Source organism: Akebia trifoliata, chromosome 11 (genome assembly GCF_017979445.1).
Source record: "Akebia trifoliata isolate Shusen 1 chromosome 11, ASM1797944v1, whole genome shotgun sequence".
Classification (NCBI taxonomy): domain Eukaryota; kingdom Viridiplantae; phylum Streptophyta; class Magnoliopsida; order Ranunculales; family Lardizabalaceae; genus Akebia; species Akebia trifoliata.
In genome coordinates this window covers 8,139,622-8,156,047 of record NC_141385.1, presented here as the reverse complement: position 1 = coordinate 8,156,047, position 16,426 = coordinate 8,139,622, and the positions used below count along the sequence as shown (strand labels likewise).

The 16,426-nt window shown below is 33.8% G+C and overlaps 1 protein-coding gene across 2 annotated transcripts; it reads right to left on the bottom strand.

Moving 5' to 3' along the window:
• Positions 1-1,399: 1,399 nt before the first annotated feature.
• Positions 1,400-13,966, bottom strand: LOC147390710 (ubiquitin-conjugating enzyme E2-17 kDa-like). Of its 2 annotated transcripts, none has more exons than XM_086457722.1 (5): positions 13,806-13,966; positions 12,556-12,645; positions 4,073-4,200; positions 2,012-2,116; positions 1,400-1,827 (listed from the first exon to the last, which is right to left on the bottom strand). In XM_086457722.1, exons 2-5 carry the CDS (start codon positions 12,623-12,625, stop codon positions 1,684-1,686), a joined length of 447 nt encoding a protein of 148 aa, XP_086313848.1. In that variant the 5' UTR covers positions 12,626-12,645; positions 13,806-13,966; the 3' UTR covers positions 1,400-1,683. The 2 variants fall into 2 exon arrangements, with proteins under 2 accessions (XP_086313848.1, XP_086313849.1); XM_086457723.1 differs by having other exon boundaries at positions 13,714-13,859.
• Between the last annotated feature and the right edge of the window lie 2,460 nt (positions 13,967-16,426).

Below are 16,426 nucleotides of genomic sequence, written 5' to 3'. Positions count from 1 at the left end.
TTTTATTAAGAAGAAAGAAAGAAATAAATAAAAGGAGGCTAAGTCTAAGATAGTCCCTGATACATTAAAAAAAAAAAATACACAGAAAAAATCCCTCAAACACTATGCTTCATAGAGCACATCCCATCTGAAAATAAAATCCTCAAATGAAACCCCAATAAAGTCACTGCTCGGCTTGGACCCAAAGTAGAGAAAACCCAGAATCTCTAGAAACACTAGTGGGGTGGGGTTGACTTTCCTTTTCCTGAAACACCCTTTTATTTCTCTCTTTCTCAAGACCCCACTCAATAGTTGGAGGAAGAATAGTTCAGAGGTATCTTTTTTTGTCAAAAAAAATATTATATACCTAACCTTCTAAGAGAGTGAAGAGCTACCGAGGGAAAACCCAATCTACCTGAAAAAGTTTTAAAGAGCGCAACCAAATTTCCTCAAGAAAGAACAATGAATTAGACTATGTAGAATTACTAATCCAACCTATAAATACAACTTTTGTAAGTTACAACAGTGAAATCTCATGATTTTAGTAAGCCTGGGGCGATAGGATGATGGAGAACTTTTACTTATGGTAATTCAATGGAACTCTCATACAAAAATTTTCATTTAGAAAATTCCTCTTGGCACCCCAAATTTTACTTATTATACTCCAATTAAAAAAAGAAAGAAAGAAAATAAGTGAATGTTGAGAATAAGTAAAAGTTGGGACGCCAATAGAAGTTCTCTGATTTTTTTTTATTTTTTTTGCTAGATTTATATTTTTAGTGTTTTGGATTTCATACTAGCTTCTCGTCATAATTGTAAAATACTACTGAAATTGATTAAATGAGTGTTATAATGTTGAGATTATAATTTAAGCCAAACCTTTCAAATGTTTTAATCGTTGAGTATGATAAATAATTTAAGAAATTGGTGTGTAACAAGTAAAAGTTGGGGTGCCAATAGTGGTCCTCTTCATTTATTTGTTTCCATTAATTTCCTAATCAAAAACTAATTGTCAATTGTGTTTCGAATAAAATACCAATATTGACTACGACAGATAATGACAATTAAGTCTATGCAGATCCATATAGATTGAGATTGAAATTGGAGTGTGCTTTTCTAATTTGCATTCAGGACAACTGGTTCGACCAAAGTCAAAAGATTTGCTGAGTAAATTGTGAGTTTGTCACTTTCCTGAACATCTCAATTGATCAATAATCACCAACCTTGAGTCTCGTCGACAGCCGATAAACAACAGCCCATGGCCAGTCTTCAACTATTAACTATGAGTATTGGAACTTCAAACCACGACCTACCTGTAGTTGGTACATCTCTCTTTATGTCTCCTTAAGTGCTGCAAAAACAGATCTCAACAGGCGAGCATCCTCGTAGAAACCAAGACAATCAAGAAAACGGATCACGATTTCATAACCCAAATCAAAGATAGAATCAATTATCATCCAACAGGCATACATAATAATATTACTCGGATTCCAAGAACAGGTCCTGAGTTCAAAGGAATTCCATATGTACTCTTTTACCAACACAACCAAAAAAGTTTAAAGAGATCATAAAAGACAAAGCAAGTTCTTGATCTTTAAACACTCCCACTCCCCTCTTTTTTGTTTTTTTAAATATTAATATTTACTAATAGGATAGAACTAAAACATTCCTAATAATGTCTATCCTATCCTATCATATTCTATCCTAACCCATGGCATATTTCTGAGTCCAGGATCGAGCCGTTGTCTCGTACTTGGTTCTGTCAGTCTTATACATGTGAGCGATCTCAGGAACCAAGGGGTCATCTGGATTTGGATCCGTTAGCAACGAACAGATCGATAACAACACCTACACAACTAATTGTAATTAGCATGGTTAACTAAATATATAAACAACAAAAGTATAAATAAAACTTATTTTTTAATAATAATAATTCATTAATCGTTATACATCATTTGAACATTCAGATTGAGGTGTCATCACTGGTGGAATATGAAGAAATGGTTATGATTGCAGTAAGGGAACAACTAACCTTGGATATAGTAAGGGCTGGGCTCCATTGCTCTTTAAGAATGTCGAGACAGATACTACCATTACTGTTGATGTTTGGATGGAAAACTTTGGTGCGAAAGGCAACCTAATCAATGCATAAATTCAGATCCTCAATTAGAGTAAGTTGCTACAGAAACTCAAAAGGTCAAACCTAAAAAATAAAAATAAAAATAACACATGCAATATAAAAATAAAATATTTCAGAAACTACAGGTTCCAACCACAAGAATTAAAAAGGAGAGTTGCTATTGGCACCCCAACTTTTACTTTTTACACCACAATTAAAAATAAAGAAAATAAGTAAATGATTATTAAGAATAAGTAAAAGTTGGGGTGCCAATAGAAGCTCTCTCATTTATTTATTTTTTGCTAGATTTCTATTTTTTGGGTTTAGGATTTTATAAGTGCAAACAACTACTGAAATTGTTTGAACGAGTGTTATGATGTTTTGTAATGTTGAGATTATAATTTGAGTCAAACTCTGTAATATTTGAAAATAGTGTTTTAATCATTAATTGGGGTGCCAATAGCAGCTCTCTAAGAAATGATGCCTCTGAAAGAGAAGTGGAAAGGGAGTAGCATTCGGAGACAGGTGATTGGCTCTATGTTCAGGTCTGAGCACGTTAATTGATATCCTAGAACCATCTCTACCTATTATGGTACTGGTGTGTCACATAACCCTATTAAAGAACGGGAGTAGATTTGTGTTGGGGACCGAATTTATGGTTCTGTTCAAGAGGATGTTTGATATGGTGTTTCCTCTTCGGACATGGAATTCCAATATATGTACACTACATCAAATGCCACAGGTATGATAAGAGCAACGCCAAGGGGAATATCGAAAATGAATAACCATTCCATTATGGATAGCCATTTGCATATTCAAGTGGTATTCTCTCCAACCATGCTATCCAAAATGGCTATCCATAACTATTTTAATATTTTTTAATTCAATGCAAAATGAAGATGGATCTTAACTAGTGCATTGGAGACCCATAAAATCCAAAATGCCTCCAAAATAGCAATTGGGGGGTGGAAAGACCAAATTCACTATTGAAAATGGATAGTGAAAATCCAACCCTCCATTTTGGAGAGTGGGATGGAGAGTGCGATGGAGTTGCTCTAATCAGCCAGTGTCAGAAATTTGAACATCTAGGAGGTTAATATGATGGTTCATTTGTTAAATAAATTTAAAGTCTTACGCCCTCAGAAAGCCTGAGAGTATAGATATGGTCTTCTAATGGGCAGTTTTGGACAAGTTCCTTGCATAACGAGAAACCTTGCTGGGAATATAAGCTCTTCACAGCTAAAAGGAAAAAAAATGGATACTTTTTGTTCCAAAAAAAGGCAACTTTCTCTGTATTGAAGAAGATATGTGACAATAGGGGTTTTGGCATGGCAAATAGATGTATGTGTAAAACCTCAGAAGAAACTGCAAAGCGTTTGATTATTCATTGCCCTTCGCTTGCAACAGTTGAACAAACTTCTGTTCCATCTATAGAAGATCATTGAAAGGTATTTTGTTTGTTTGTTTGTTTGTTTGTTTGTTTGTTTTATAATTAGTTGTTGTAACATAATAACATGCATCATTCCACATAGTTTTATCAAGATAATATATACATACAACTCTTTTCCTGTTAACATTGTTTTACAGATTCACATTTACAAAACCTAACTGATACAGATTTCAAGGAAAACCATTCAGATTCTCCTCAAAGCTGTTAATCCACCTATCTTGCATACTTTTCATAATTTATATTTCCTTTATTTTCTTTTTGTCCAATTCAACGTTGCTAATTCTCAATGATGTTTTAACAATTCTAAGAGGCCAGAATGACTGAAACAACCAATTCAGGAAAAATACACAAATCTAAAAGAATAAGGATAAATATGACAATTGAGAAGGTATTGGAGATACAAATGCAATTTTTAGATAACTCAACTGTTTCTGGTGTTTTATTAATAAGTCAATCACAGAGGCCCTGTGTGTTTTTGTGTCAGTATAAAGGTCACCGAGAGATATGAATGCAGTAGTAGATACCTTGGGTGGCTTGAACGGGTAGTCTGGTGGGAAGTGAATGGATACCAAAAATACACCTCCAGCAAAAGGGCTGTCTGCTGGTCCCATGATTGTTGCTTGCCAATGGAACATGTCCTCAGCTACAGGGCCTACAAACCATATGCAATTCCAATAGTATTTATAAGTAAATATATATACATCATACCTGATTTTTTTTAAAAATGCAACAGCCTTAAACTAATAATTAATTACATGTTTTTTCTCATATGATTTGATCAATGTAATTAAAGCTTCACCTACTAATAGATCATCGCTTTGCCTGTTTATTCATGCAGGCATTAACTAAAGTTAACTAAGTTCCCAATACAATATGACGTAATATAGTGAGTTGTATTGTATGGGACAAGACAAAATAACAAGCAAAGGAATATGGAAATGGTGGGAAGAGTGGCAATGCAGGAAAGGATAATCCTTGGTTCGAGGATTATCCAATTATCCAAGGGGATGATGTGTTTTAAATATGTAATGGCAATTAGACAAGGGCAAGTATTGGTCGATCCATAGGGATTTGATGAAAAATGAGCTTCAATCCAAAAAATTTAATATCAAACTAGTGATCAAGGGGTTTTATAATACGGAGATGAATTGGCTAAACTGAGCAAATGGAGAAAAGTGATTGAGGAAAAGGAGGAAAAAAATCGATTAAAGAAGAGAGATCAGCTCTTCAGATTCCACCAAGAATAAGCTTGCTCACTTAACAATCTATTCTCTAATTCATATCCCCATAAAATGACTCGAACCAAATACAAACCAATGAATTTGGATCGGAAAGTGTAGCACGGGAAACCCCCCTTTTATTTTCTACAATTTAGACTTCCTTCACTTTAAAGTGTTGAATCCTAAGCACTATCTGTCAATGTCAAGCACACACCATCAAAGGCGAAAACCTAAGAATGATATGTCAAGAGTAAAGCACAAACAAGAAAAGAGTTCAACTGAACTTTACAGAATAGAAGTTTGATTTTAAATCAACGAAGGCAAACCTATTCATCATAATTAAAATGACAATGGGAGAAAGAAATAGAAACATAAATTGTTACATAAACCAGTTTGTTTTTGGCCTCCTCCTCCATTATAATCGATGGAGTTAGTCACGCATCATTGCAAGATAATTAAAATCAAAGGAACTTTTTATTGATAGTAGAAGCCTTACAAGATGGTATACCACTCAATCTTCTTCCCTAAACAAAAGCAGCAACAAAAAGAAGCTAAGAAGGTTCAAGCATCCCCAATCCTCCCCCAAATACCTTTATTATCTCCCCCCCCCCCCCCCTTTTCTTTTTCCCCAAAACGTAGGACATGATTGGCCAAAATTAAGGAAAGAGGTTGAGACTGTTCTCTTGGCAATAACGTGGTCAACCCAGAATGAATTGGAATTGCTTACCTACAAATCATGAGAATTCATGATTGGTTGGGAAGGTTTCCTAAAATAAATGGATTTTGGGAATTTTCATGCCAAGTCTACTACCAAATTGGAGAGCCAACCGGATGACAGCATGAGATGAAGAGGCAGCCCACAATTGGCTAGAGAAAACTCTCTTCTTCATTCACACGTGTGCTCAACGAGCCTTGTGGCCTTAGCTGTTGGGTCATCCCAAAAAAATGTCTGACCTCTGACAAGGCAGCAAATAGTAAAATTGCATATAGTGGAACATCCTTCAGGTGGAACCCATTGCCTGTCAAATAAATCATGAATGATCACATCACAATGAAACTGTTGTTGGAAAAAAATTTGATCTGGAGGTTGAGACTGTAGGTAGGCTCAAGAAATTTATAACATGCGCATTAATTTGTTTGTGTTTTTTCTTAATCAGGTTGAGTTAAAGCATTCACCTTCTCTTTCGAAAGGAAAGGAGAAGGAAGTATGATACTGTGATTTTAGGAAGATGATAAAGACAACCATTTGGACCCACATGGATTAACAAATGGACAATCCAACACCACATCCTTCAAGATTTCATGAAAAAACTCAGATTCAAAAAGAAAAATCTTTTTTGAGCATGATTGAAGGTGTTGAAAATGGATGATAACCAAACTCCCAAATTTAAAAGTAAAAACTAAATTCAATGGTGAAAAGTAACTTTTTCTTCGAAATTTTATCGGATCTACACCTTATCAGATTGGATCCTTATTAGAATCAAAAACATCGATTTAGACCCTAAGTTATCAAAACGGATCAGATTTCGGGTCTGATCTGATCCATTGACAAACCTATTCAGAACCAATCCCACGTCTCGCGTTCGAATCACCGAAAAATGTGAAAAAACCCTAAGAAAAGCCTCAAGAAGTGCCTGGGACGTCGACTGCGGAGCGTAGTGATTTGTTATGTGCCTAAGTGTTTAAGGGCTTCAATTTGACGTGTTCCATACCAGTCATACAAAATTTCTCACAACTTAAGAATCTTGAACATTAGCGGCAAATTTCAAAGAAAGACACCTCCTCATGGTGACAAAAATCTAATTTTAAAAAAGTCACGATTTTAATAATTGTCAATTAATCGTTATTCCCGATTTTTTTATAGCATTTTTTAAGTATTATTTTTCATTTAATATATAAAATACCTTTTTTAGCATTTTTTATAATTAAAACAATTATTTTACCTTCTAATTTATTCCCAACTTTTTCTGAACCTTTCTCTTGCCGATTTATTCCATAACCCCGACTTTGTAAAGTTGCTCCTCCTTAAAATCCTTCTATTACAAGCTAGTGGGGTGGAATGCTAATTCTTTCCCTGTGGTGAATGTGTGGGGACCGAAAGTTCCCTCAAAAGTTGCCTTCTCTGTTTGAGTAGCATCCTTAGGTAAAATCTTGACTTTGGATAACGTTATAAAGAGAGGTGTCCTTTCGGTTAACTTTTACTCATTCATTACAAAGGTGATGCAAATCAAGGCATGGTTACAAGAACACGAGCAAATAAATTCAAAGATGCACTTAGCAGACTGATTCAAGAAGTTTGGAATCAAACTTACACGTGGAGCTCCGTTGAATATGATCCACATGTTCAGTAAAACTGCATCAACATAATTCAAGTTCTAGAAGAATAATTCCAACATTGAATTGGTTGAATAATTTAGTTTCCTTTTAAGATTGGTTGCTTGTTTTCCAAGACAAATTGGTGAGAATAAAGGCTGCAATAAAGGCTCTAGAAGACTGCACATTTGTTTCTATTTTTAGTTTCCTTAGTTGTCTATTTTCATAAGGCATGTGCCAACCACAAAAGACCAGTTTCCCATTATTTTTATTACCTTTATTTGTTGTTTATTTTTCCTTTTATTCTAGCTGAAATAGGCATGACAATAAAGAAAAATAAGGGCTGCAGTAGGCACGATTTTTGGGCTGCAGATTTCCTATTTTTATTTCGGTTATTTTCCTTTTAGGTTGACTGAATTTTCCTTAGCTGATTTGGCCTATTATGGGAGAAAATTGTCTTGTATTTCAGCCTATAAATAGGCGTGTTCATCTATAAAAATCCAGTACATTAGATTCATAAAAATTGTGAGAATTTTCTCTTTGGTTCTTTGAAGAACTTGCGAACTTATCAAAGTTTATCCGTGGCGTTCATCTCGACTTATCAATCGGTCATTCATCACCGTTTGTGGCATCTTCATTATTCCAAGGTTCTTACCTCTATATAGATAATGGGTCGAGGTTTCCATTAAACCTGATTGTAAAACGGTCCTTGAATTCAATTTCGATCACGGGTTTTGTTATAATTTGACAGGGTTCACATCAAAAGGTGGCCTCTAAGATTTGGTACTACTTTCTAAGGTGTATCTGGGTGAAGTGGTGTGCTCAGGGTTCTTTCCGGAATTTAGTGGATGAATGGTTAGCCATAGGGTTGGGCTTCTCGGCATTCAAGAGAAAGCTTTGGAGCATTACTCCCTTTGCAATTTGCTGAAAATTTTGGAAGGAAAGGAACCCTAGGTCCTTTGAGGGAAAGGAATCCTTGGTCCAAAACATTATTTTTTCTAATACTGGGGTCTGTCTTTTTGTGGAGCAAGATCTTTGTAGAGTCTAAGGGGGTCTTCTTTGAAGACTTCATAGCCAAGTAGGATTGGGTGTGTAGTATTGATAGGTAGTTTGTGCTCGGTTTCACTTTTTGTTGCCTTCTTTTTCTCCTTCTTTGTATTTTGCTTCATGGTCTCCTCGAACATGCTATTAATAAAGATCTTTGATTTATCTAAAAATAAAATAAAAAAACATTTTTGGTGGAAGAAATTAATCCTTGTTTTTTCCATTCATTATCATCCATTTTCCCTTCCGAAACTAGGACTTCAAACTAACTATAACCACTTTGATGACTCATGTAGACTCCAACTCAAAGTAACTACTTCCATAATAAAAGGATAACCGGTGTAACTACAATAAGAAGAAAATAATAGTTGTAACTAAGAATAGAATTTGAAATTAGAAACTCCTCATATGAATGTGAGCATCTCCAATGCATATGTATGCACATGTATGTGAATAGATTAGCATCCTCCCTCATTTAGCAACCTCGTCCTCGAGGCCAGCTTTTGAAAAGTGCTCCATTAGGTATTGGTAAGGTTCCCATGTAGCATCTTCGTCTGTAGTACCATGCCATCTTATGAAAACTTCAATAATAGCTATATAGCCCCGCTTATTCATTTGACGGTTGAAGATGGCTTTTAGATGAATATGTAAGACTGCATTTTTAGTAACAAGAGGAAGGCAAGCTTGTGGCTAAACCAAAGAACCCATCTTTCTCTGTAAGCAAGGAACGTGAAAAATGAGATGGATTTTACCCGTTTAGCAATGCCAACTAATGGCCCACAAAACCAATTCTTTATGAAATACAATAGGGTCCATAATAGGGAGGAGAAAGTTTTAAAACTCTTCGTAAGGAAACTGAATGTGGCCTATGTGGTTGAAATCTTAAATGGACCCAATCACCAAGTTCGACTGAGATCCTGATGTAAGACATATATAATCCTAGTTAGAGTTTTAATAGGATTTCTATTTCTATTTCTAGTTCTGATAGAATTTTTACTTCATAGTTATTTTAGGAGTACAATTCCTTATTAGTTTCTAATTTATTTTAAACTCGTTTTTATTATTTAGGCTAATTAGAAGTGCTTAGAAGTGTTCAATTTGAGCTCTAATAGGAATAGAAAGTTAGTATTATGTTATAGTCATAGATAGGTTAGGAATATTAACTTTTAGTATTTTATAAAGATTCTAAGTTGTTATGATGAAGTTATCTATATAAGAATTTTGGTGGATTTTGTTTGTATAAGAAGTATTTTAGAAGAATATCTTTTATCAAGGCATATGACCGGATCTTCTTATACAACCAAAATCCACCTTATTTTTTATCTTACTCTTAACATGTTAAGAACCTCTACAAGCAGCTACATAAAGTACAGATTGTCTTCTTCTTTTTCTAATAAAGCATAGATCATCTTTCATGTTGTTTTGAAAACCTTTTCCTTGGATTTGATCACTACAAGTTGATCACATGATACTTCATCATCATGTGGACCACTTTACCCACCCAACATTAAGTTTATGGGTCACATCTTCATGACTTCACCAATCTTCCCAACTTTATAGATGATAATTGAATCTAGTTAACATAACGATCTGTCCATCCTTAAAAATGATTGGACACAAAAAGTAGAAGTGAACTTTTTGGGGTGTTTCTTGCCCATCAATCTTCAGTAGTGCCCGTTCCTATGAGTGTCATTACCAAAGTTGCACTCCATAAATTCTATCTTTGCTTGAGTTGTATTAAAACCCTTAGTTTCTAAAGTATTCTTTAATAGCTCTAGTTTAAGTAAACTCACTCCCTAATTTGATCAACCAGCACATCATTGGCAGTAACACACCAAGAGACCTCTACTTGAACATAATCAATTCATCCATAACTAGTGCAAGGGATGCATACTTCAGGTCAATTCCTTATGCAAACCCTCTAAGAATAGAATCTCCTTTATCTTACCACCAATAGTTCTCACACTAAAACAAATTGATCATACAAGTTGTTAATAATGCTAATACATTCACTTCAGACTCTCTTTTTTCCCCAAAACCCATCAAATTAACTCTTTAAGGACTTGATTATAAGCTTTTTTCTAAGTCAATAAAGACCATTTGTAGATTCTTCAACTTTTCAAGAAACTTCATCCATTGCCTAAGAAGACAAACTCAAAAATTGACTTCCCGATGAAGTCATATTAGTTCTCTCATATTGGTGCTTCTTGCATACCTTTTACCTCATCTATCTCTCCCACGATTCATAGTCTGCCTCATAAGTTTTACCAAAAATGATTTATAAATTTTTGGATATCCATGGTGTTTTTATAAATAAGAACTGTAGCACTTCTCCACTCATATGTCATTTTCTTAGTTTCCAAAATCTTGCTAAACAGCTAACTAGTTTCCAAAATCTTGCTAAACAACTTAGGTGCTGTTTGTTAAACTGAAAAAAATAAGTACTGAATAGCATTAAGCGCTGAAATTTATAAGCGCTGAATTTAAGTGCTGAAAAAGTTGTTTGTTTAGATGCTGAATCATGTTTGTTACACATTGCTGAAACTGATAAATTGTCTTTGTTACCCTTACAATCATATTATACATTGTTTACATGTTTCAAATGCTTATTTATTATCAAACACAATAAAATATATTATTTCTTATAAAATTAAAATATAATTTATTTTTAAATAATAAATAATACTCAAATCTTCAATTTATAAATAATAATTTCTATTTATAAAAGCCCATAAATTTCAAATTAAAAATAATAATGTCATACAAGTCACCAAAACTTGAAATCAATTTTAAAAGAACTTAATTTTGGATGAATAATATTCGATGGAAATGAAGGATGTGTAATTATAAAAGCACCCTATGAATTAATAAGGGCAATCCACACTATAGCTATTTTTTGTTTTGTTTTATATGGATTAAAATTTTTGGAATGAGCAAATTTTTAGTGAGGATAGTTTATATGATATAGAGATCATCCTCACCAAAAATCAGCCTATTTTCAAACTTCTAACTTGTTAAAAATAGTTTTCAAAAAAAAAAATGGACAATTTACGGTTCTTGAACTTGTTTTGATAGGGTTAGAAGTTTTAAGATGTGCTGATTTTTTGTGAGGATAATCTCCTCATTGTAGAGATCATCCTCACCAAAAATCAACTCATTCCAAAACTTTTAACCCATATAAGACAATAATTTAGCTATGGTGTGGATTTATTAATTTGTAGGGTGTTTATATACTTATCCATGGGATATAAGAGGTAATATCCTTTTAAGAATAAGGGCATACTTGTCCATGCTCAAAAAAACAAAGGGCATACTTGTCTGTGTTGAAAAAAGGGAAGTGCTTACCGCTTCAGCACTTTTTTTCAGCATCAAAATAGTGCTGAATTTTTTTCACTTATTTTCAGCAATAAGCTCGAGTAAACAAACGCGCTATTTTGACAAAAGTGCTTAATTTAATTTTTTTCAGCAATAAGCGCTGAAAAATAGCGCAAACAAACACCACCTTAGCCAACACAGTTCAGACTTTTCTATACATTTTCAACCGTTTATTGAAATACCATCCGTTTCTAAAGACTTTCCCACATTTATTTGGCTAGCATTCATTTCTCTTATGCAAACTAACCCTACAATACTTAAAATGCCTTGTAGTCTTATTAAGATTAGATTTTTCCTTACACGTCCAAACTAATTATATTATCTTTAAATAGTTGCTAAAAGATAACCTTCCACCTTTCCTTGCAAGGCTGCAAAGAAAGCAATAAAAGCAGAACAAAAAAATTAGAAACCAAGCTAAAATAAACAAACTATCCCTCCATACGAGTCTCCCATTTCAGAAGTAGATCCTCAAAGAACGCTGCTTTAAAACTACTTGTTGGGGATCTCCCTCCACTTTCAAACACCCTATTGTTCCTTTCCTTTGAAATAATCAAAAGCATTGCAAAGGGAAGAATTTCCCATGAAATACAACCACTAGTTGAGAAATCCATGGGAACCAACCCTTAAATAATCTGAAAACACCATATTGTTGGGGATCTCCCACCATTTTCAAACAACGTATTGTTCCTTTCCTTCCAAATAATCAAAAGCATTGCAAAGGGAAGAGTTTCATGTGAGTTTCCATGAAAGACAGCCACTAGTTGAGAAATTCATGGGGATCAACAATTAAGTAACCTGAAAACCTTCATCAATATAGAAAAAGAATTCAATCAATAGTAAGCAAGGATTTATACTGTCATGCAAAAGCCCAAGAATCAAAGAAGAACAAATATCATTATCCATGGTAATAATTCAGGAAACAACCTACAAAGAACAAGCATTCAAGAAGAAAAGAATAGAACAAAGAACTAATTAAATTACCAAGACAACAAAAACGTTACCAATGAAAAGTACTCAGTAAGAACGAAGAAAAATGAAGGTATGAAACAACAAACCAGCACTGCATGAAGTGGGAGGGTCCTTCTGCAGGTCCTTCAGCTCCTTTTGGATACGCTTCGAAGCCATTGCAAATTACGAAGTTAACACTGAAAAATCAACATAAATTTTTTTTTTTTAAGTCATTTTACCACCACATCAACAGCCATTTGTAGATATTGCCAAAGGAGGGGTGATAAGAACCCAAACAATACACCAAATGCACCACCATTGTAATAAATTTAACAAATCTGCAACAAATGCATAAAAGAACACAAGCCCTATTGTGATAAGAACACAACCAATACACTAAATGCACCACCTAGGTTTTAGTGGTGCCGAAAGTTACACCCATATCTTTTTTAGGTAATAACACACCACCAATGTGTGCAGCAGTGTTGGCTCTGATACCAAATGATTACAAAGCCAACCAATACACCCAAAACACCTAGGTCTTAGTGGAGCGTTAACACCTTAACCCATAGTGAAAAAATCTGCGATTTTTTAGGAAATCACGAATTTTAAGAGTTGTCGATTAAATCACAATTTTTTTCAACAAAAAAAAAATGCCAATTTTTTTTTTTTAATCTTTGATTTTTCAAAAAATCACGACTAATCATTATTTAATCGATTTCTGAAAAGGATAATAGCCCATCTTTATTTTTAGTATTTTTTAAAGTGTTATAGTATCATTTAATATGTAAAATATTTTTTTTCACATTTTGATGCTTAAAAAATTTATTCTTATTTTTTTAATTTATCCACTTTTATAGACTTTTTTCGAAACTTTCTCTTGCCATATTATTCCCGAACCCCTGACTTTGTCACTATGCCCTAAACAAGAAAAGATGTGATAGAAAAATTTATATAAAAAATCAAAATTAATAAGAGTTCTCTATTATACATGCGAACTTAGTAAAAATAACTAATAATAATTTTTCAACAAAAATAAACAGAAAACCTTTTTAAAAAAAAAATGAACAATTATTTCAGATGAGAGAAGACACCGATATTTAAAAAGCAAAACCACGATCCATATCACAACAGAAGAAATCTATGAAAGAACCAGACTATAATTCATCTAAACCATCAAAACCCTAGAAATTCAACATTTACTCAGAAGAATACGGCTTTAATGGAATATCGAAACACGTCTGAAAACCCTTGATGATTAATACCTTGGAATTGATAACTGAAACCCTAGAGATCGATAAGGAAGATGAAAATTGGGAGACAGTTCAGGTTTTGAGTGTTTTCTTTTCTTTATTACCTAAAAAAGTGCGACTTCAAAGGACGCTCTGGTCTGATCTTCGGTCGAATAATGCTACCTTTGAAGACCTCTCTCACACACTCTCTCTCTCTCTCTTTTATATGGGGGGATTGGGAGTTTGGGACACGGTTATTATTCCTTCTCTTTCGGTGATTTTTTATCTTTTTCTTATTTGGCACTAAATCCTTGTGAATTCACATCATAGCCACATGGTCGGAGTGCGGGTTGAAAATGAAGTGAAGGAGAAAAAAAAAATTTATATATAAAAAATTTATATAGACCCATGTTTACAAGTTGAAAAACTGTGGACCGTCCATTTTTATAAACCATTTTTGATGGGGTTAGAAGTTTTGGAATGGGCTGATTTTTTGTGATGATGATCTCCTCACCGTAGAGATCATCCTCACTAAAAATCAGCCCATTCCAAAACCTCTAACCCATGTTTTGAAAAATGTTTTGCCAAAATGTTTGTTGCTGAACATTTCCCATATATATATATATATATATATAGGATGGGAAATGTTCAGCACCCTAAGTTTTACCACACACTTAACAAACATTTTTTGTCCTACATGGGTTAGAAGTTTTGGAATGAGTTGATTTTTGGTGAGGATGATCTCTATGATTAGAAGATCATCCTCCCCAAAAATCGCCCATTCCGAAATGTTTAGCCCCATGTTTACAAGTTGAAAAATCGTGGACCGTCCATTTTTTGTAAATCATTTCTGATGGGGTTAGAAGTTTTGGAATGAGCTGATTTTTGGTAAGGATGATCTCCTCACCATAGAGATCATCCTCACCAAAAATCAGCCCATTCCGAAACTTCTAACCCATGTAGGACAAAACGCGTTTGCTAAAGTGTGTGGTAAAACTTAGGGTGCCGAACGGGACCCATATAGGATAGTGTTATTACGACCCTATTACGACTCACATTGCGATAGACCGTTTGTCTTATATAGGCAAAAATATTTGGAATGGGCTGATTTTTTGTGATGATGATTTATGTGATGAGGGGATCATCCTAGGCAAAAAATCATCCCATTCCAAAACTTCTAACCCCATCAAAATTGATTTACAAAAATTGGATGGTCTAAAATTTTTCAACTTGTAAACATGGGGCTAGAAGTTTCATAATGAGCTGATTTTTGGCAAGGATGATCTCTTCACCATAGAGATCATTCTCACAAAAAATCAGCCCATTCCAAGCATTTTTGCCCATATAAGACAAAACGGTGTGTCGCCATGTGAGTCTATGGAACCCGACCCATATATATATATATATATATATATATATATATATAAAATGAAGTGAAGGAGAAAAAAAAATTTAGGTCCAGTTCGGTACCTTACGCTTTACCTTACCTTACGTGTTTCGTCCTACATGGGTTAGAAGTTTTGGAATTAGCTGATTTTTGGAATCAGCTCATTCCAAAATTTCTAATCCCATCAAAAATAATTTATAAAAAATGAATGGTCCACAAATTTTTAGCTTATAAATATGGGGTTGGAAATTTCGGAATAGACTGATTTTTTATGAAGAGGATCTTCTAACCGTATAGATTATCCTCACCAAAAATCAGTTCATTCCAAAACTTCTACCCATGTAGGACAAAACACGTAGGATAAAGTGTAAGGTATTTTGTAGGGTGCCAAATATATATATTAAAAATTGGTCAGGATCAAGGGACATATGAAAAAACATATGTAAAAATAATGTAACATTAATAAATTTTCAAAATATGGGTTAGAAGTTTCGGATTGAGCTAATTTTTTGTGAGGATGATCTCTATGATGGGAAGATCATCCAAAAAAACAAATCAGTCCAATCTGAAACTTCTAACCCCATTAAAAGTGATTTAGAATGTGGACCATCGATTTTTTGTCAATTTTTGTCAATAATTTGTGAATCACTTTTGATGGATTTAGAAGCTTCAGATTGAACTGATTTTTTGTGAGGGTGATCTTCTCATCATAGTGACCATCCTCGCAAAAAATCAGTTCAATACAAAACCCCTAACCCATATTTTGAAAAACTATTGTTTTTACATATGTCAAAATTATGAAATATATATAAAAATAGCACTCGGAGGCCCTAAAGAGTGCCAAATATTTTTTCAATGCATGGGTTAAAAATTTTGGAATGGGCTGATTTTTGGTGAGGATGATCTCCTCACCATCAAAAATTATTTACAAAAATTGGACAATGCATGATTCTTCAACTTGTAAACTAGGGTTATAAGTTTCAGAACGAGATGATTTTTGGTGAGGAAAATCAGTCCATTTTAAACATTTTTGCCCACATAAGATAAAACACGTTGTGGCTTTATGAATAGTTTTATGTGTATATGGATCCCGACCCCGTATATATAGGGGACGGTTCATGGGACATGAGTAAAAACAATGATTTTTCAAAATATGGGTTAAAAGTTTTCGATTGAGCTGGATTTTTTTGAAGATGATCTCTACGATGAGAAGATCATTCTCATAAAAAATCAACTCAATCTGAACTTTCTAACCCCCATCAAAAGTGATTTAGAATGTGGACCATTGATTTTTTTACCAATAATTAGTAACAAATTTTGATGGATTTTGAAGTTCAGATTATATTGATTTTTTTTATT

Excerpts from the sequence above, each read along its gene's own strand:
- LOC147390710 (XM_086457722.1), bottom strand. The coding sequence starts at position 12,625 with ATGGCTTCGAAGCGTATCCAAAAGGAGCTGAAGGACCTGCAGAAGGAC. Across the intron at positions 4,201-12,555 it reads TCCCACTTCATGCAGTGCTG|GCCCTGTAGCTGAGGACATG; the intron begins GTTTGTTGTTTC and ends TATGGTTTGTAG. Across the intron at positions 2,117-4,072 it reads ACCCGTTCAAGCCACCCAAG|GTTGCCTTTCGCACCAAAGT; the intron begins GTATCTACTACT and ends TGCATTGATTAG.